Source organism: Vulpes lagopus, chromosome 1 (genome assembly GCF_018345385.1).
Source record: "Vulpes lagopus strain Blue_001 chromosome 1, ASM1834538v1, whole genome shotgun sequence".
NCBI classification, from domain to species: Eukaryota; Metazoa; Chordata; class Mammalia; order Carnivora; family Canidae; genus Vulpes; species Vulpes lagopus.
Genome location: NC_054824.1, coordinates 87,395,825 through 87,415,635, shown reverse-complemented (window position 1 = coordinate 87,415,635; position 19,811 = coordinate 87,395,825). Strand labels below are relative to the sequence as shown.

At 46.3% G+C, this 19,811-nt stretch overlaps 1 protein-coding gene across 1 annotated transcript in view; it reads right to left on the bottom strand.

Moving 5' to 3' along the window:
• CCDC80 (coiled-coil domain containing 80) overlaps positions 1–18,572 on the bottom strand; it is a 37,709-nt gene extending 19,137 nt beyond the window's left edge. Inside the window, exons 1-3 of the mRNA XM_041771732.1 lie at positions 17,718–18,572; positions 15,473–17,268; positions 7,271–7,427 (exon numbers count right to left, since the gene is read on the bottom strand). Coding sequence (XP_041627666.1) covers positions 7,271–7,427; positions 15,473–17,257 — 1,942 coding nt within the window. The 5' untranslated portion in view covers positions 17,258–17,268; positions 17,718–18,572. The remainder of the gene's footprint in view (positions 1–7,270; positions 7,428–15,472; positions 17,269–17,717) is intronic.
• Positions 18,573–19,811: the final 1,239 nt, after the last annotated feature.

Genomic DNA, 19,811 nt, shown 5'->3' with positions numbered 1-19,811 from the left:
TACATTTCCACCAGTTGTTTACACATCTATCTTCCCACCAGATATGAGCAATTCATCAATAGGGACAGGTGTCTGATCATCTTCTAAATCCCTGTAGCCTGGCACACATAAACACTAGGGACAGATTTGGTAATCATAAATCTCTCCCCTAAGAAAGATGTTATGTACAAAAAAAATAAATAAATAAAAATAAAAATAAAAAGATAGTAGTGAAGGATAGAGTAAATAAGATGAGAAATTCTGGGTTTCTATAAAGAATCATCATCAAACCCTTACACTTTCTTTATCTGATGAGCCTACAACAACACAGCCAGTCTAAGTGTAATTTGAAAAAACTCATCATATAGATTTATTTTCTCAATTTGGGTTTTCACTTATGAAGTCTTATAATTGTATCAATCATATTTTTTTATTTTCTATATATTATGATCTTTTGAGATCTTAAAAACCCTTTCTGACTGGAGAGAGACTGCTCTTCCCAAGACTACTCAATTCTTAGAGACAGCAAAAGGTCCAGCCGATAGTAGTTCTCTGAGATGTAAGCCATTCAACTGAATGCCCTACCTCCTCAATCTGGCGCATGCACCCCAGGAAACAGTATTCCTCTGCTTTAATTATCCTCAGGTCAGGTACCAAGCAACTAGAGTCCACCCCTATAACCCAAAGCCTGCTGAAATCACTCAAACTAGCCAATCAGAAACTGTTCATCCTGTCCCCTCTTGTCTTTTTCTTGGAAACCCCAGTAAAGGCAGCGACCTAGGCTCTCCCCTCTGCTCTTCCTTCTGCTTTCTGACCCAACCTTGGCCTCTTGTGGCCCCGGGAGGCATGCTGCCATTTCCTGTCTGGGGCCCATGAGCAATATATTCTATTTTCCTGTGGCATTATGGTATTTTGGGTGTCATTCACTGTGATGCCCATTTACCACCATAACTTAATAAACCCTGTCCGGGGGTCACATACAACACAGATAAAATGTGTTTATATGGTATTTAAAATAGAACTATCCTATTCAAGAATTCAGCACAGGTCAAAGCTGTGGATAAATCTGAAAGCAAAGACTCCAGGAGAAGCTGAATTGCTTTGATCTGAAGAATATTTCTGGGATTGCTGAGGCGTCTGTAGTAGACTAATCTCAATTAGGATAACCCTGACCTCCAATGATGGGATTTACTTTCTTTTGATTGGAAACAGATCAATTTAAATGACTTCGTAGTTGATTCCCCTGCTCCTCTTTTACTATTTGAGTGGGTTGGTTGCCTGCCTACCAGCCCTTTGTGAGATGAGTGTCTGGATTAAATCTCTAGATGGGACTAGCCTGGCCATTCCTGATCACAAAGTAGCTGCTTTCACTTGATCTTAGAAAGAGCAACTTGACTCATCTATGAACAAAGTCTCCTGCCAGGTTCTTGTCTGTCCCACAGACTCACTCTACCAAAACTTAAAATTTTTTAAAAATGTATTTGAAAAATATATTTAGAAATCTTTAGTGACTTTACATGATTTACCAAATAAAGTTTGAATTCTCTGGCCTGGTATTTGAAATCCTCTAAAATCTGGTGCCAACCTCTTTTTCCCTCTGTTCTACACTTAACCTAGCTGCAAATCAGAACCACTTGAGCAACGTTTTAAAAATATAAATTCCTGGACCTTATCCCCAAAGTGGCTCAGTAACTTGGAATGGGGAAGAGGGCCAGAATCTGAACTTTCATTCTAATTTATAAAGAGTACCTATAAATTGGGATTAAAAAGAACAATCCTGGGGTGCCTGGGTGGCACAGTTGGTTAAGCATCCAACTCTTGGTTTGGCTCAGGTCATGATCTCAGGTTGTGAGATCGAGATCTGCATCGAGTTCCTCACTAGACATGGAGTCGGCTTGAGATTCTTTCTCTCCCTCCGCCCCTCCTACTCATGCTCTTTCAAGTAAATAATCTTTTTTTTTTTTTTTTAAAGAGCAAGCCAGTAGAAAAATAGGCAAAGGACACTAAAAATAAAATATAAATTTCTCCTAAACATGTAAAAAGATGTTCAATCATACTCATAAAAAGAAAAATACAGCCCAACAACATACTGCACTAAGATATCATTTTTCAAATATCGCATTGGCTAAAAACATTCACAAGTTTGGTTATACACTCTGCTGGAGAGGTTTGGGGAAACACTCTTAGACACTGCTGGTGGGATGGCAGTATGATACAACTTGTGTGGAGAGAAATCTGGTGATATCTAACAAAACTAAATACATTTTTCATTTGGCCCAGTAAATAACTGTGAAATTGCTTATTATAAAATATAGAAAACAATCTGAGTGTCCATTAACAAGAGGACTGCTTAAATAAACTGTTGTAGAATCTGACAATTCCTATACGTTCATAAGGAAAGGTCTTCAGGAAATGTTTTTTAGGTAAAAAAAAAAAAAAGCAAAGTTCATAGTATTATAAATACTATATTTTGTACTAAAAGGGGGGATATAGCTGCTTATATGTATTTATATTTGCATAAAGAAGCACTAAGTTTATCAATAAGGAATCATAAACTACCTATGGGGCAGAGATTAATAGGGCATAGGGGTCAGGAATGGGCGTAATGCTTGTCTATTTGTACCTCTCTATGCAGTTTTGACTTTGGGATACAAAAAAAATGCATCATCTCTTTAAGAAATAAAATAAAAACAAAAAGTACTTTGATAGAGTCATCACTATCAAAAAAATTCTCCATTTTCAAGGCCCCTCCAATAAATCAACCCACTTTTCAAAATTTTCTGACACTTATATCTTCTCTAATGACTGCACTCAACTGGAAGAGCCTATCTCCCTCCACCACATTCTTCAAGCACTTGTTTTGTATGGTTGACTTATTAGGTGCTTTCCACATTCCTCGATCATCAGAGGTTGATCTTGACACTGATACTCTTGATAGGCAGGAGGGCAGTGAAATGGGATGACTGAACAAGTTGGGGGCAGGCTCCCCAGCCTCCAGGGCCACAGTGATTGATAATCAGAGACTGAATAAACAGAGAGGGACACCCAGCAAGTGTCTGGAAATCTGATCACTCACCCAGCCTCCCCTCCCAGCACAAGGGCTCAGAGTCCAGAGAAGGCAGCTGCCAGACATTGTCACCACTGATAAAAGGAGGAGCTGGGGCAAAGGGTCAAATTTTCCAGTGCTCCTGAGGGAAAGTGACATTTCTGCATTGTTATGGAGCCAGTGAGGCTTGTCCATAAAGAACAATTCTCTTCAACAAGATCAAAGACAGAAAGAGAATATTAAGGTGAAATGGAGTCTATCGTTCTCACCTATAAAAGGTATTTTAGAAATTTACTCATGAATTCCTTATTCATATGACTATGGAATCACTTTCTCTCCTGTTGTTACAGTCTAGCCACATCCCCATCAACTTTCCACCTCCTTTTTTCATCAATTACTCTCAAACTCTTCTTCCTTTAAAGGAAGCTATCAAAGGACTTCCGTTTGCCCCATAAAAATGTCCTGTATATTCTAGCCCTTAAAAGCTGATGATTGACTATCTGTGTCCAATATTTTTTATCCCTCTGTTTTGCTAAGAGAGAAACATGCTCACAATGCTTTCCCCTCATTTCTCTTTTGATTTTGCAGTAAAGTGCCCTTAGCCAACTACTTTGTCCTACCTGGCACACTTTGTCTATAATCCATCTTCTTTACCTACACACCATTTTTTTTCTATCCAATTGATATTTTAAATACCACTAACAATCGGGAATGCTGTTATGTGCTGTGTCTTTCTAAATTCACACATATAATCGTATCTTGGATGGCAAAACCAGATGGGCTTATTCTGGGTTGCAATTTGCTCAGGCATGAGTGACTTTCATTAAGCTAATGACCGAAATCTTAAGGTAAATTTCCTGGTATTCGTAAGCCCATCAACTATAGTTCAAATACATTGAGCAGGACGGACCAGCTGGTGAGTACAGCCCACAGTGTAGTTGGATGTGGGTTTCTGTTTTTAAGGCCCAGTAAAAGTCTGGAAGAGTAGAGAGTGCTTGATTTATTTTTAACGAAAGTAAGGCCATCTGATAGATTTCCAGCTGAAAATCGGTCAAGGCTAGAGTTTGGTTCACTGAGTCCGCACTGCACGCCAATTCCTGTTTTCCCATGGCTGGCTCCCAGTCTTGGCTGAAAGTACTACGGCCTTTCCCATAAGGAGGGTAAGCTGGGACATAACACAAGGAAAGAAAGGCCTTCCAGGAATTAAATGAGGAACAAAATAGAAGTCCCCTCAGATCATGTCCGAGCTGCCATCCAGGGAGAGGCAAACACCCAACGCACAATACCTGACTTCCAATAGGGCAGGAAAAATCCCCTCAGTGCCTCTACAGCTCATATTCAATCCAGATGTCTAAAAAACAGCAGGTTTAATGCTAAAAATTTGCCAAGGCAGCACCAGATGCTTATAACAGTTGGGACCACATAGAGGCTGAAGTAGAACATATAATGATTTTTCCAAACTTCTCTGAAATAAGGAATGAGGATTCTTTGCGTAAGGGTTGGTGGGCAACACATTTGACACCGGGAACGCCTGGCGGAAGAGGCCTTTCATCGCCAGCCAGCACCAGTTTCTGCACTGGATTGGAAACCTACTTCCTCTCTAGTCATCTGGATTGCAATTAAGCTCACTGGCTCTTGCTGTTATTTGAAAATCCAGAAGCAAATGGTTGAGTCTCAGTTAAACACTAAATACGTGTCTTTGTAGTATTAGTCTTTTTTGGGCTTTGGTTTTATGACCCGGAGTAGTAATGTACCTTGTCACCTGGAAGGGCAGTTGTGGGGGTTCCCCGTTAACATTCTGTAATTAGCAGAAAGCAACTGCAAGTACTTTTTAACTATAGGTGTTCTAGTCCCTGTGATAGCTCACTGATCCCCGGAAGCCTGCCAGAAAAAATGGTGATGATGATGATGATGACCACACAATAGTATTTTTTATATGACAGATATTCATAGGTGTTATCTTATGAAATCCCTACCGTAGCCCATGAAATATATGTAATTATCTTCTAGGCTGAGGCTTAGGAAGCAACTTGCCCAAAGTCACACAACAAGTAAGTGGAGACTGTGGATTTGAACTGTTTGTTTCTAAAGTCTGTTTGACTTTAGAACTTCTTTTGTGTCTTCTGTTTGCATGATTATTGTTGTCATGGTTAAGGGCTTCATTGTTGTTGTTGCTTCGCCTCCCAAACATACATGCAGCACAGGGATTAATGTCCACAAACCAATCACTGATTTGCAGTGTTTTATGATGGGGCATTGGAAAGAATGGTATTTATTTTCCTTTGGAGCTAACTCAGGGGAAAGGGAGCTAATAAAAATAGAGAATGCATAACTGAAACTTCATATCTGAATCTGACCCGGAGTAGTAATGTACCTAGAGACCTGCTGTTCAATATTGTGCCTATCATTACCAGTACTGTATCGTACACTTAAAAATCAGTTAAGAAGGTCAGGCTCAGGGCACCTCGGTGGCTCAGTTGGTTGGGCATCCAGCTCTTGATTTCAGCTCAGGTCATGATCTCCAGGCTGTGAGATCCAGCCCCGTGTCAGGCTCTGTACTGGGCATGGAGCATACTTAGGCTTTTCTCTCTCTCTCTCTCTCTCTCTCTCTCTCTCTCTCCCTCTCCCTCTGCCCCTCCCTATCTCTCCCTGTCTCTCTCCCTCTTAAAAAAAAAAAAAGAAAGAAAGAAGAAAGAAAGAAAGAAAGAAAGAAAGAAGGAAGGAAGGAAGGAAGGAAGGAAGGAAGGAAGGAAGGAAGAAAGAAAAGGTTGGATCATGTGTTTTAACCACAATTTTTTTTATTTTTTTTAAGATTTTATTTATTTATTTATTCATAGAGATGCAGAGAAAGAGAGAGAGAGAGAGAGGCAGAGGCACAGGAGGAGGGAGAAGCAGGCCCATGCCGGGAGCCTGATGTGGGACTCGATCCCGGGACTCCAGGATCATGCCCTGGGCTGCAGGCGGTGCTAAACCGCTGCGCCACCGGGGCTGCCCCCACAGTTTTTTTAAGTAGGCTCCATGCCCAGTGTGGAGCCCAACATGAGGCCTGAACTCATGTCCCTGAGAATAAGACCAGAGCTGAGACCAAGAGTCAGATGCTTAGCCATCTGAGCCACCCAGACGCCCCTTAGGTACAATTTTTAAAATATATATAAAAAAAATTTTTAAATATGATTTAGAAGCCAGACAATATTCAAATCAAACTGGCATTGTCATGGCATAATTATGACTGCTACGCATTCTATTACATCAAGATCACATGACAGAAAAATCTGTGAGATAATGTGTCATATATATTGAAGTTAAATGTTAACTAATAGGGAAAATATGTTTTATATTCTTTCAGAGGAGATGTACTTTATGAAAAATATGCAGGATATGCAACTGGTAAAGTATGAAGGACTTTCGTTGTAGTTAAAATAAAAAGTTTAAAAAGTAGAGAATGCATGAAGGGAAAAAGTTGTGTTTTTTGGGGGTTTTTTTGTTTGTTTGTTTGTTTGTTTTTAAACATAAAGCCCCAGAGATGTAATGATTGTAAAAGAAATTGGGTGGGTCAGATCTGGGGCTTCTGACTCTGCGATCAAACTACTCACAGTAAGTCTTGCAACATTCCCATGAGAACTGCAAGGAGTTAGCTGCCCAGTGCTGAGCTGTACGCCTCATGAGCCTCACACGCACCATTAATATGAAAAATTGTGAAAACTCTACATTGAGCCAAATTCTTTGGCTCTCCAAAAGACTTGGGTGCAGGACAGTCCATATTTTCAGTGACTTTTCATTTAGCTAAATAGCCTTTCTCAGCCCTCCCCAGGCTTGCCAGAGTCAAGTGCTTCCAAGGGTCTGGCAGGTCCCCATCTGTGAGTGAGTCACCTGCAGCATGAAGGCAGCAGGAAGATCAGATGGTATTATTCACACGCCAGAAGATTCCGCATCCAGAAGAAACTGTCTACATACCCTACCGGCTCTCCCACCAACTGTATTGCTTCTCTGGTTTTTCTCCACCTTATTGACTTTCAGATCATAGAAGGCTTGCGTGTTTTTTCATTTTAAAGTGCCAAAAATCTTACACCAAAACCATCCAGAATAGTTACATAAATAGGAGGTAAACTGACCTTTGTTACCACAAGGAAAGAACCCTCTGAATATCTGAATTTTCCTCTTAATTCCCCGCTGACCTCTCCCATAAAGCTTGCCCTACCTTAAATAGGAGAAAAACAATAATGCAATTAAAATATTTAAGAGAACCTAGCTGGAAGTGGTCGATTTTCATGGTGCTGTTGTTGAAAGGGCCGAAGATGGTGATCACGGAGATTTTCCTGGTGGCCATCTTGCAGAAACTTTCCAGATACTCATCTCTCTGCTGCACATACATGTTGTTCTCAGCCTTCAGGGCCGTGATCAGCTAGAGGTGGGTGGAGGCAAGCAAACATTAGTTCACAATGATAGTTGCCCGCAGAGGCAAAATCCAAAGGGATGATTTGGAATAGAGGGCTGGGTAGTGACTGACACTAAAGTCAACTAAACCAAGGTGCTCTCCTGGGCAGTTAGCATAATGAGGGCCAAGACAGGCCATGTGGAAAGGTCCCCTTCTTTTTTTTTTTTTTTAAATGGCTCCAGATACCTTAGAGTTATCTATTCCCACTAGTTATCTTTATTGCTAGTCTTCAGCCATCCTAGTTTTTCATTTGTGAACTTGGCACAGGAATACTTATTTTGCAAAGCTGTTGTGAACATTACAGAGTACTTGACATGTAATCATTGTTCCATAAGTGCTAACCCCCCTACCTTCCTTTGGTCTTTATTACCCTAACTGGATGCTCAGACATTTGTGAATTCAATGGTTACTACTCTTTTGTTTCATGTCCCACAGGGTTGACAGAGCTTCCTAGCCAGGCCTAGGGCACTATGGAACATTCAACGACTTAAGAGTGTTTTCTAGGCAACCTTGCAGAAAATTTTGGGGATGGCTTTATGGCCTATGTTTTGTCACACTGGGCCTGTACAGAGCTTGTGGCAGACCTCTGTGATGCTGGAGACCCCCAACAGGATGGATTTTACTCTTTCAGTTCAGCCTTCTATATATAATTCAGACCTGGCATTTATCAACTAGCCCCTGTGTGTCTTTCATGCTCACTTTGAACCCCTGACTTCTCGGGGAAAAAAGAGGAAAGACAGAGCAAAAGAAAGAGATGCTGCAGTCACCAGAGCCATCTGGGAAAGCATATTTTGTAATTTTGGATAAAAGGAGGATACCCTCCATTTTTATGGCTCCTGTTGAATGCCCTAAGAATGTCTCAATGTTTCCATCTAACTGGATATAAAAGCTTTTCTACTTCCTTGATTATTTTTGTAGACTTTTAATGAGCCTTCTCCAATTTTACCAGGTTTTTCATGGGCAGAAACCATAACTATGTACCACACGCCACGAGTGAGCGGGCATGGTGCTCTTCGCCCTGGAGATGGAAGGACGTGAAATTTCATTCTGATGATGACCAGAGATGATGACCAGAGCTTTGTTGAGCTCTCTGACTCCAAAGAGTTCACTAGGCTGTTGTCTACATGAACACTGTCGATTCACTGTCTGCTAACTCATCACTTGGCTTCGAGACCAGCCTCTATACACTTTCTCAAACCTGACCACATTCAAATTTATCAGCCACTTTTCTACTTACCCATCAAACCTTACAAAATATTTCTGAAGTTTATGGCTATTAGCTTGGCATTTTTCGGGGGGTGGGGGTGGAGGTGCCATGTTGTTAACCTCTTCCAAAGACTTTATCAAAATGGTTAGTAAATCTGCCCCCAGCTTGACACTGCTATTTATCCTTCTCTGTCAGAGATGTGTTTATTGTTGCCTGCAGGCTTTCTCTTTTAAAAATTCCGTGTGCTTGACAAAATACTACCCCTCGTGGAAATCATGCGTTCAATAACTTTTGAATGGAACGTTAACAAAGATTCTTCTGGGATGAAGTTATTTTTTCCCCTCAGGTTGTTATTTATTTAAGTAGCCATGATTTTGTTTATTTTTGAGTTTGTGTTTACATGCCAGTTCAGAGGACCAAGGTGGGTAGAACATGCTTATTTTAGAAATGTAATTTCCCAAGAGGAAAAATAATATTTCGTTAAATTTATTCACTGATTCATACTTAGCCTTAAGAGAGATTTGAAGTGGCTATAAAAAGATACGGTGATGGTATTTTTGCTTTCTTTGTCAGTTTAATTGGTTTTATGACATTTGAACATATTTTTCCAGGTTTTGATGGTGGCCCATATCTTAGAACTTTCTTTTCCGTTGGTTTTAGGTTTTTCCTTCTGGCCTTTCTTTGCTCACAAACACGCTATTTTGAAATAAATGAATGTTTAAGTGAAAACACAAAATAGAAACAAAGGTAAGATTTACTAGTAATGATTTTGGACTCGATTCTCTAAGCGAAGGATATACCTGTATTTAGAATATATTTAGAGGAGTCTGTAGGGCACAGCTGCCCACGTGCTAGATGACTGATAATCACCTGCCTTTGTAACTTCAAAGCCATACATAGATTCCATTTCATTCTTGTCATACTTTGCCATGGACCTTTACAGCCCGTGGCCAGATCATGATAGGACAGGATTACAAGAGTCCTCAAAGCTCCCTCTGGTCTGCTTCTCCCTCTTGTGCACAACTGGGAATTTCAGACAGCATAGAATAATACAGGACCTTCCCCCGACCCGGCCTGGCAGCTTCTCTTAGAACCTCTGAACACAGTAGCCTGAGGCCACTGGGTACCCAGTGGGAATAAATAAATAAATAAATAAATAAATAAATAAATAGCCCTGATGTTTATTTTCACCTCAGGACCTGTGCTGAGGGATGCCTTAACCTACCCATGAGGTGACATTTATTTTGCATGACTCATTTCCTCCCTCCACAACCTGGCCCCAGGCTCCCTCTTGCTAACCTTTCCTCCTGTTTCCTCCCTTACGTGACCTCTTCACTCCATGGCCAGATTGGTCTCAGTTATGAAATGAAAGGAATCTGGGCAGAGTGGCACAAAGAAAGGGTGACTGTAGGGTGGGAGGGTCTGCACTTGTTCCTTGTTCAACGCTGGCTACCTTTAGCCTCCACCAGGCCACTTAGCCTTATGAAGCTTGGCCTTTGCATCTTTAGGGTGAAACAACTTCCCTGATAATAGTAGTGAGAATCAAGAAGAAAGAGAAGAAAGAGAAGAAAGAGAAGAGAAGAAAGAGAAGAAAGAAAGAAAGAAAGAAAGAAAGAAAGAAAGAAAGAAAGAAAGAAAGAAAGAAAGAGAAATATATATAGGCTGTGTGCACACAAGCACCCTAGGTGTGTGTTGCCTCTGAGGAGCTGACTCTCATTCCTTCCTCTGCCTTGGCGCCTACCTCTTCCACCCAGGATGCTCTCCCCTCCCCTCCACCTTAATGGCACACAGGCAGTCTTCAAATGCAGCATCCTCCTTCACATCTTTCCACCCAGGATGCTCTCCCCTCCCCTCCACCTTAATGGCACACAGGCAGTCTTCAAATGCAGCATCCTCCTTCACATCTTTCCACCCAGGATGCTCTCCCCTCCCCTCCACCTTAATGGCACACAGGCAGTCTTCAAATGCAGCATCCTCCTTCACATCTTTCCTAGCCCACAATGGCCACTTGCTCCTTTCAATTGCTGTTCAAATGCTGGCCTCTGTTCCTCAGGTTCCATAGATCACTCCAGACAGAGGAGAGGAGGGGTGGTCCCCTGCTTAGAAATGTCTAGATGCCAGATGCCGCCTGCAAACCAGCTGCTAAAGGACCCACCCCTCTTTTGCATTTAGTCTACTCTCTAGCTTGCCTCAGGGACAGTAGAAGAGGCTGACCAAGGGAACATATTTCAGCCACTCTTTCCTTGTGTACTGACACCTCCGTCCCATTCATTGTTGAGTCTGGCAGTCTTTCAAATGGTGTTTGACATGGTAACCGTGTCCAGTCCCCTCTTCGTAAAAAGGGCATCCTCGCACTTCTCACTAAACATTATTGTCTGACACTTGGCCTCTTTCCAGTTTGGTGGTGATAAATCAGGGCATGTATCATGAATTCAGAACTGCGTTGTGGTTCTTTTTTATGTTTCTGTTCCAACTGGTGCATTGGCACAAGGAGCTTCAGAATATAATGAAGCCAGTCTGCATAAGTGAAAGGAGCAAACCAGAATGGGAAGATGTGAGAGGGAAGGTATTTTAGGTCTCAGCTTATTCTAAGCACTGTGTTAGGCTCAAAGCACCAGATCTTTACAGGACTCTGAAAGTATCATTCAAGCTAGTATACGCCTTAGTAAAGCAGAGCTTAATACCCTTTCTAAAATTAAACCAAATAAGTCGATTATTCTCCCAGTACCCAAATTTCTGAGGTAAGTTTAAATGTATGAACCCAAGTGAATTACAGGAGATTCAGTCTCCAGTGTGCTTAAAGTTGAAATGGAGTCTGTAATTCTGCATTATGAGGCCTCTTGCTCATGACAAGTGGGTACATCTCAGGGCACAAGCTGATGGCTTTTCAGCTCTACTCCACATAGTCCACTGTTTTAGTGATAAATGCCTCTTCTATATCCGTACCGTGTGCTCGAACTGGCACCAACCAGTCTGAGGGGTCAGGTTAACTGGGATTCATTCTGTCATTCTCGACTGACCCCCAGGCAAGCCAGAGAGCTCAGGTGAAGAGAAACAGCTGGGTATATTAAGGACAGAGCCTCTACACTGTTGCTTAGCACAAAATGTTGACAATTGATAGACCTTACCATTTATCTGAGTAATTTAAGGTTAAAAGTGAATTCTAAAACATTTGCATTGATTAACTAACAGGATAGTATCTCAGTTTCCTCTCCACTTTATGGCATATGACCATGGAGGCTCACACCCATAGGAAGGCAGAATGAGGAGAGTGGCTGGAGTATGAAATTTAAAATTAAACAGACCTGAGTTCTAATTCTGACTTTGCCAGGTATTAGCTGCACACCTTGGGAAACTTCTCAAACTCTCAAAGCTTTTTTTCTTGATTGTACAGTGGAGTTAATAAGTCCTTCCTCATAGGGTTGTTGTGACAGTTAAACCTCACAGCTTCGGCAAAGCACCTCGCGGGATGTGCCCTTTTCTGATTTATAGACTGAGAGGCAGAGGGTTTGAAGGACTGACCTCTGGCCTCAGAATAGAACACCTGGTTCTACCTGCAGCTCCTTGAAAGGCCCCTCGATGCTGTTCACCACTGTGGCCATTGTTTCTCTAAAAAGGGGGTATGGAGCAGCTACATGATATTTTCACATCCAAAGAATGATATAAATAAATGTAAAGCCCTAGTAGGGGTGTATGATATATTGTAGTTTGGGCATCAGGTTACTGAAAAACTGGGAAGATGAGCTAAAAGTCCTGCATGATTTCTTGGCATCTAACCTCATTTCGGTTTGAGCACACGGAGTAGGCCGAAGCCAGTTGGAGGTACATGTTGTCAGGGTATTTTTACGGCTCGGAGAGTGCTAAGCCTTAGTGAATATTAATTGAATCACCAAACTTCCTGAATAACATCAGCATGTTTCACGGGGAAAATGAGTGGAAAAAAGATACATGGCACCAACCAGCATTTTCACCCAGAAACCCAAGTCTCTTCTCTGCCTGGTGAAATAGATTTCTTTTCTCTCCGTCTTTTGAGATCGTATCATTTTTTTTTTTAATTTCATCTTGTCTTTTCTAATCCATTCGCATTTTAGATATAAGCTTTCCAGAAAACACATTTCTGATATGATCATCAGCTGGGCACATGTGGGATGGTAAGACTGAACTGCCTCCTATTGGTACTTTCTTCCTCATAACAAACCCGGTTCTCTTGCCAGCCCCAAAGAGCAACACTCTTTGCTCATGGCAATGAGCAATCCCAGCTGGGTTCTGTTTTGCCTCACATGACATCAGCAGAGGCTGTCGCTTGAATTTCATTTGCTAGAAATTTATGATCAGGGTTACTGCTTAAAGCAGAAAATACCCAGCTGGGCTTTCAAATCCCTGACTAAGGGAGTAGAGCAAAAGGGGAGAAAAGAAAGGCATGACTAATATCGGGGATAGAGTATGAAAACCTCTTTCTTTTGACTCACAAACCCGGGGCAATGGAAGTATTTGCCAGATGGGTGCACAATTACAATCCTGATATTTTACCCATGATTATTTTCCCCCTGCTTAAAAGCTGCCCAGAGGAACACTTCACCTGCCCCGTTGCCTGAATGGCCAGGCTTGGGTGATGTGCTTTAGCCTCCTGGACAAAGTCCTAGGTCCTCAGGAGGAGCACACTAGTAAGGTTTGCCCACACCACAAAGAGAGCAGTTGGCTCCCTGGGGTTCTGTAACAAACATTTAAGTACCGGATAGAATGTTCCTCTGAAATGAATGATTCCTTTGGCTCTGACTAAAATAGTCTCATTTAAATTTATGTACTCTGAAAATAACCAAGTAGCTGTTAAACTGCTCTAGCATACAGCCTATCCTCTGCTAGTTACGTTATATACTTTAAAGCTCTGTTTAAAAATGGGTAAAATATACAAAAAAAAAATAACGTAACAGCAGACACACACCCAAACCTGTGTAATCAATGAAAACTTGAGTTTTGTTCTAATACATAGGTACATCATCGTGGACCTGTTAAGAGAATTTTGGGACGTACCCCACCCATGATAAACACCACCAGGGATTCTGCTCTGAGTAACATTTCAAATGCAAATTTAAATTTTTTGAGACCACTAACGATCAATGGACACCAGCGCCTTTCTGCTCAGATCATTAATCCAAATTTAGACCAGACTGGAAAAAGTAAAAGCCCCTTTGAGAGATGCCTTGAGAGAAGAGTGCCTATTTCTTTGGATGGGGATAATGCAGGCTGCGGTCACCTTGTGCCTTTAGTAGGACAAATGCTGTCCTCAGTGGCATGAGATGTCTCCTTCCCGCCCACGGATCGGAAAAAAATCGTTCCTGACCCCACACTGCGTGACATTAATTTACTGATCCTTTTCTCTGCAATGATTGTACTGCACCTTCTCCCCCTTGACAGCGTGGAGTAAGTAAAATGACAGCATTAAGAAGGGGTAAAGATCTCGGAAGGGCACTAAAAGAGGGGACAAGGAGACATGGAGAGGAGAAGGAGCCACTCTCACGTGGCTGATGAGAACTGCCCTTACATTTAGGATGGGATTGATTTCTTTCCAAAGGCTTCCCAGGGCTTGACTAGATTCTTTTATCATTCTTTGGATGGAGGCAAGTAATGACCCAAAGAGAGAGAGCTCTTGAGATGGACCTATGGCTTGCTCAGTATCAGTGGCTTCAGGAACACTGAAAGGCAAAGTGAAAGCACGACTTGCTTATCTCCTTTCACCTGCATGCAAGCACGCACGTGCACACGCACGCACACACACACGCACACACTCAGTGGACAGAGACACAGGACAAACTGACCTCTGTCTCTAGCGTACTGGAGATTGGAACAATTAACCCAGTTCCCCATTCTGTCTTTTTGGCCTCTTACTTGGACAGTGATGGGAGAGGCAGTCTTGGAGGGGAGAAGACTTCAACCGGCTGGTTTTAAAGTATCTGGGAGGGTCACACAGACAAGGGCCCTTCCCGGCTCCCAGTCATACATGCCCACTCTCCACCCAAGCTGCCTTACTTTCCTCTTTGAGGCTTCCACTCTCATATAGACCTAACCAGGAGAAAAAGGAAAAAAACTTGACCAGTTCCCCATGCGCATGCTTCTAGTTCCTAAGCTCACGAAGATAAATCCTTTTCCCAAGTTGTGACCATAGTCAACGCTTGCCCTTTTAGGAACTCCTTTGTTCTTCTTTTATTCTTTGAATTTGGTAAAAGGGAGCTATACTCAGAACTCCCGGTTGGGGGGCAGCCCGGGTGGCTCAGCGGTTTAGCACCGCCTTCAGCCCAGGGCCTGATCCTGGAGACCCCGGATCGAGTCCCACGTGGGGCTCCCTGCACGGAGCCTGCTTCTCCCTCTGCCTGTGTCTCTGCCTCTCTCCCTCTCTCTCTCTATCTCTCATGCATAAATAAATAAATATAATAAAATAAAGGAAAAAAAGAACTCTCCATCGGAAGAGAGAGCTCAGGATGGGAGACGGGTAAGGACGGGTTTGGAAGAACCCCAGCAGAGGTGCTTCCTTACGCTTAGGTCTAAGGGCCCGTGGCCACTGAGTCTGCAACCTTGGGGCCACAGAGCACCAAACCAAGAGGAGCTTCTGGCCTGGCAGCCCTTTCAAGACAAGCCTCCTGATCTCCCTGACATGGCACAGGTTCAGCCACAGTCTGCCATCCAGCAACATGACTTTAGAAAAAAAATTTAAAAATAAATAAATAAATAAATAAATAAATAAATAAAGCACCCCTACGACCCTGCCCTGCGCAGCCCACAGAACAAAGCTGGGGAGAAGATTACTTACGAGCAGCCTCCGTTTGCCTTCAAAGGACCCCAGCAGGCGGGTCACCGACTTCCCGGGACTCTGAGCCACGTGCTGCGCCGTGGGCGTCAGGTAGCCCTCCTGCTCCGTTTTACCTGCCTTTTTCTTCTTGCTCTTCTCCTTCTCCTGCCGGCTCTTTTTCTCGGCCTTATCCTTCTTGGCCTTGAGCAGCTTGTCTGCCTTCTGGCTTTTCAGCTTCTTCCTCTTCTCCTTCTCGGGCTTCTCGAGCTTCTCGAGCTTCTCGTGCTGTTTGGCCTCCCTCGCCTTGGCCTTGGGAGCGGGGCCGTCGCCCCCCCGCAGCTCGGGGTCCCGCGGAGAGGCGCCGGGCCTGCCCGGGTCATACTTACTCTCGAACTCGTTGCTCCCGGTTCTGTCCTGGCCTTTGTTCGGGGCGGCCTTGCCCTTGGCGGGCTTGGGGTGCGCGGGCCCGCCCTCGGGGCCCCGGGGGCCGTGCTCCCGCCGGTCGGTGCGGTTGTCCCGGGCGCGCGCGGCCTGGCCCTGCCCCTGGCCCTGCCCCTGCCCCTGCCCCTGGCCCTGGCCCTGCCCCTGCCCCTGCCCGGGCGCCGTGGGGGGGGGCGCGGCCGGGCTCTCCAAGCCGCCCGCCTTGCCGGGCCTGCGGGCGCCCTGCGGCCTCTCCCTGCGCGGCTGCGGGGAGAGGCCGTGGGGGGCGGCGGAGGCCGGGGGCGCCCTGGGGGTCGCGGGCCTCTGCGTGGCGGGCGGGGCCGTGGGGCTCGCCGGGCGGCCGGGGGCTGCGGCGGGGGGCGGGGGGGCGGCCCTGGGGGCGGGGGCGGGGGTCGGGGTCGGGGCCGGGGCGGGGGCGGGGGGCGCGGTGGCCGCCCTTCTGGGCGCGCTGGGCCTGCCGCGGCCCTGCTCGCCGCCGCCGCCGCCGTCGCTCCCGTCCTCCTGCAGCACCTGGCCCTCGACCCCGGAGGCCTTGCATTTCTGCACGAAGCCCTTCTGCCGGATCTTCTCCAGCCTGCGGACGGGGCCCTGGTCGATGAGCTCGTACAGGGCCTCCAGCCGGACGGGGTACGGGTAGCGCTCCTCCACCTGCAGCGTCTTGCGCAGCAGCACCATGCCGAACTTGCCGTGCTCCAGCTGCAGGAAGCTCATCAGCCTGGGCACGAGGCCCGGCTCCAGGCGCTGCTCCCGCACGCGGCCGTCGCTGCCGATCCTGCGCACCTTGCCCGCCTCGTCGCCCGCGCGGTGGAACAGCACGATCTGCTGGATGTGCCTCTCCGCCAGCTCGCAGTACACGTCGTCCTTCAGCAGGCTCATCATGAGCCGGTAGTAGCCCTCGGAGGCGTGAGGGGCCGAGATGACCCACACCCGGCTCTTGCCCGCGAAGCTGGCCAGGACGTTGGGCGAGCCGGACCCCGCGGGCCATCGCGAGGGCCTCGAGCGAGCCGAGGTCCCCTCGTCTCGGATCATGTCCCGGGGGGACCTGGGGGCCCCTGGTCTCTGCTTAGGCCTCGCGGGGGGCGCGGGGGGCGCGGGGGGCGCGGGGGGCGCCGCCCTGGGCACCGGCACACCCGTCCTCCTTAGGGGAGGCGGGAGGCTCGGCTCCTCCAGGGCGCCTCTCCCGATCCCCCGGGACCTCCCCGCGTGCCTCAGAAGCCGCGCCGGCCTTCTGGGGGCTGGGGACACCAGGGGTGCTCTCCGCCCCCCGTGGCTCCCCCTCTTCGCGGCAGGGAGGTGGGGTTCGGAGCCGCACACCAGCCACACCGCCACCAGCATGGCAAAGCTGAGTGCCGTTGTCCATGTCATTGTGCAGTCCGCTTTGAAAGGCAGCAGGGTCGGAGGGCGGAGAGGAAGAGGGAGAATGGAGAGAAGAGAGAGAGAGAAGAAAAAGAAAAAATCATTTAATTGCAAACAGAACTGGGCATTTTCTCTTTCTCTGTCTTGGCCAAGGGGTGGGGGGTGGGGGGAAGGGGCGGTGAGAGGAGAGGCAGGGAGGTCAGGCGCTGGCAAGAAGGGTGGCATCCTGTTGCTTTCAAACCCAGGTAATCTGTCAGCGCTCAGCAGGGACAGTTGCAGGAAGCAGGAAGGCCCGCGGGCAGGGCCGGGGTCGGGGCAGCGCTGCCCTGCTCCGCGGCGCTCGGATGCTCCAGGGCAGAGGCACACTGGGCACACGAACCATATATGACAACACTCCTAGTTCGCGCCTTCGGATGAGCGACAGAGAAGCAAGCAAGCACACCAAGGACAGAAAGGATTACACACTTACGTTGTGGCTCATGGAGATGGAATGCGGAGGGTTTAAAAGGCAATCCCAGGCGTGGTCCCAGGACAGTCTCCTACATGAGGTCCTCTTCCTCCCCAGCCTCCTTCTCCGCAGCCGGCTCAGCAGCACAAAGGGGGGTGCGGGCAGCTCCGGCTCCCAAAGGCGCCACCGGCCCACAGCCTGTCCTGACCCGGGCCGAGCTGCTTTCCTCTCTCCCCTGGCTGCCTTTTCACCTTCTGGACAAGTAGGATGAGGGGAAAGGAGCTGTCCTTGTGAGGCTTTGCATCTCCATTTGTCTGTAGTTTCTGCTCGTCCCGAGTGGCTGTGTGTGCCAGTCCCCTGTGCCGGCGACACAGGGCGCCCCTGAGAGTGGAGTCCCAGCTACTCCTCAATCTTGCTCTTTCTCTCTTTAGAGTTCCAGGATCCTTCTTATCACCCTTTCCCCCACAGTCTGGCTGAGTCCCTTTGTTTCCGAGCGTGAAAGCACTGGGATTAATATGTTTTCCAGGCTGAGGGAAAACACAGGAATGTGATGTTGAAAAAGGACTTTTTTTTCTTTTCCTGCGCTTGTCCCCTCCTTTACGTCTCTCCACCTTTTTTTTTTTCTTTCTTTCTTTCTTTCTTTCCTCTTCTTTTCCTTCTCCTTCTTTTTCTTCTTCCTCTTGCCTGGACTCGGTCCCAGAAATGCCAGGACAACCTCAGTTTTGATCCAAACCAAACTCCCAACAACAGCAGCCGCTGGAAATCAAGGAAACTTCGCTAAGAATTTAACAGATCAGCAAAACACCACCTCCTTCCCACTTCAGCACGTTGAGAGTGGACTCGGTGGGGAAGGAGAGGGCTGTGCTTTGGGGTGGGGGAAAGTTTTGAAACGCTACACATCATCATAAATCACTTTAGGATAGGATGGCTGAGGACTTAACCCCTTCCGTGCCAAGGAATCAGGATACTTTCCCTTCCTGTCTGGAATCACACTGCACTTTGGAAAGGGAAAATTCTCAGATTTCTGCATCTGGCTGCTCGGTTTTCCTAGAGACAGATACTCATTTGGGTCAGGGTGCTTGGCTGTACATCCGCGGACAGCGTATATATTTATAGTTCCATGTGTATATTTTTATCTCTTTCTCCTCCTTTTATGTGTTTAGTTTGAGGTTGGAAAAGCCCATGGAAAACATGACTGGGTTGTTTTTATTTTATGTTAATTGGGGATCATATTACTGAGTTCTTGTTCCTCGTTTTCTCCTTGGAATGGAAGGAAGCTGGGAAAAGGTTAGAAATGGCAGGCAATGGCTGCTGTTCCCCTGAGCTTGTGGTTGGCATTACATCAAGGGAAGGGCATTATGATCTCCAGTTCTGGGCTCTGGCTAGAGATGCTAGGCTAGGAGCTTCCTCGGAGGACGGGACTGGGGAGGGGGGCTGCTGTGGGACTGTAGCACAGGATTGATTGTGCTCTCCAGAGGTTTCAGGAGTCTGGAGGATTTTAAGCCATCCTTTGAAGTCACCATATCGGGTTCCAAAGGAGAGACTGAGGCAGCTCTGTGTATCCACCTCCTGGCTCTGCCAAGGGCATTCAGCTTTTGGTGATGAGAGATCTGATCTCTCATCTGGTGATGATCTCAGTATTCTCAGGGCACACAGATACCTCTTCCAGTCTCTGAAAGAGCATCATTCAGTTGGTATTAACTGCCACAGACAGTGGCGACCCAGGATTCTCAGAAGGCTCCTTCAAGCTAGGCCATGTAAGTGGCTACCCTTACCGGCTAAATACTGATTCCTAATTGCTACCCCTTGATCGGCCCCATCTCTGACTGGTCACATTCACCTTTCCTTCACATAAGCTCCCAGCACTGAGCTAAAGACCTGTGGGGGGTTGAGCGTAGTCTTCTCGGCTCACAGCTGGAAGACCGAGACGAGATGTGACAAGAAGGGCTCTCCTGTGGAGCCCTTTCTGACCCTTGTGAGCAGTAACAAAGGTGGACCTCAGACGGAGGCCTTCTGTCCCCTGGAGTCAGAGAAGACATCCCCTTTCATGGGACTCACCTGTTAAGCTGACCAAATCAATGCCTTCTGCAAAGTTGGACAGTCCCAGATGTTATT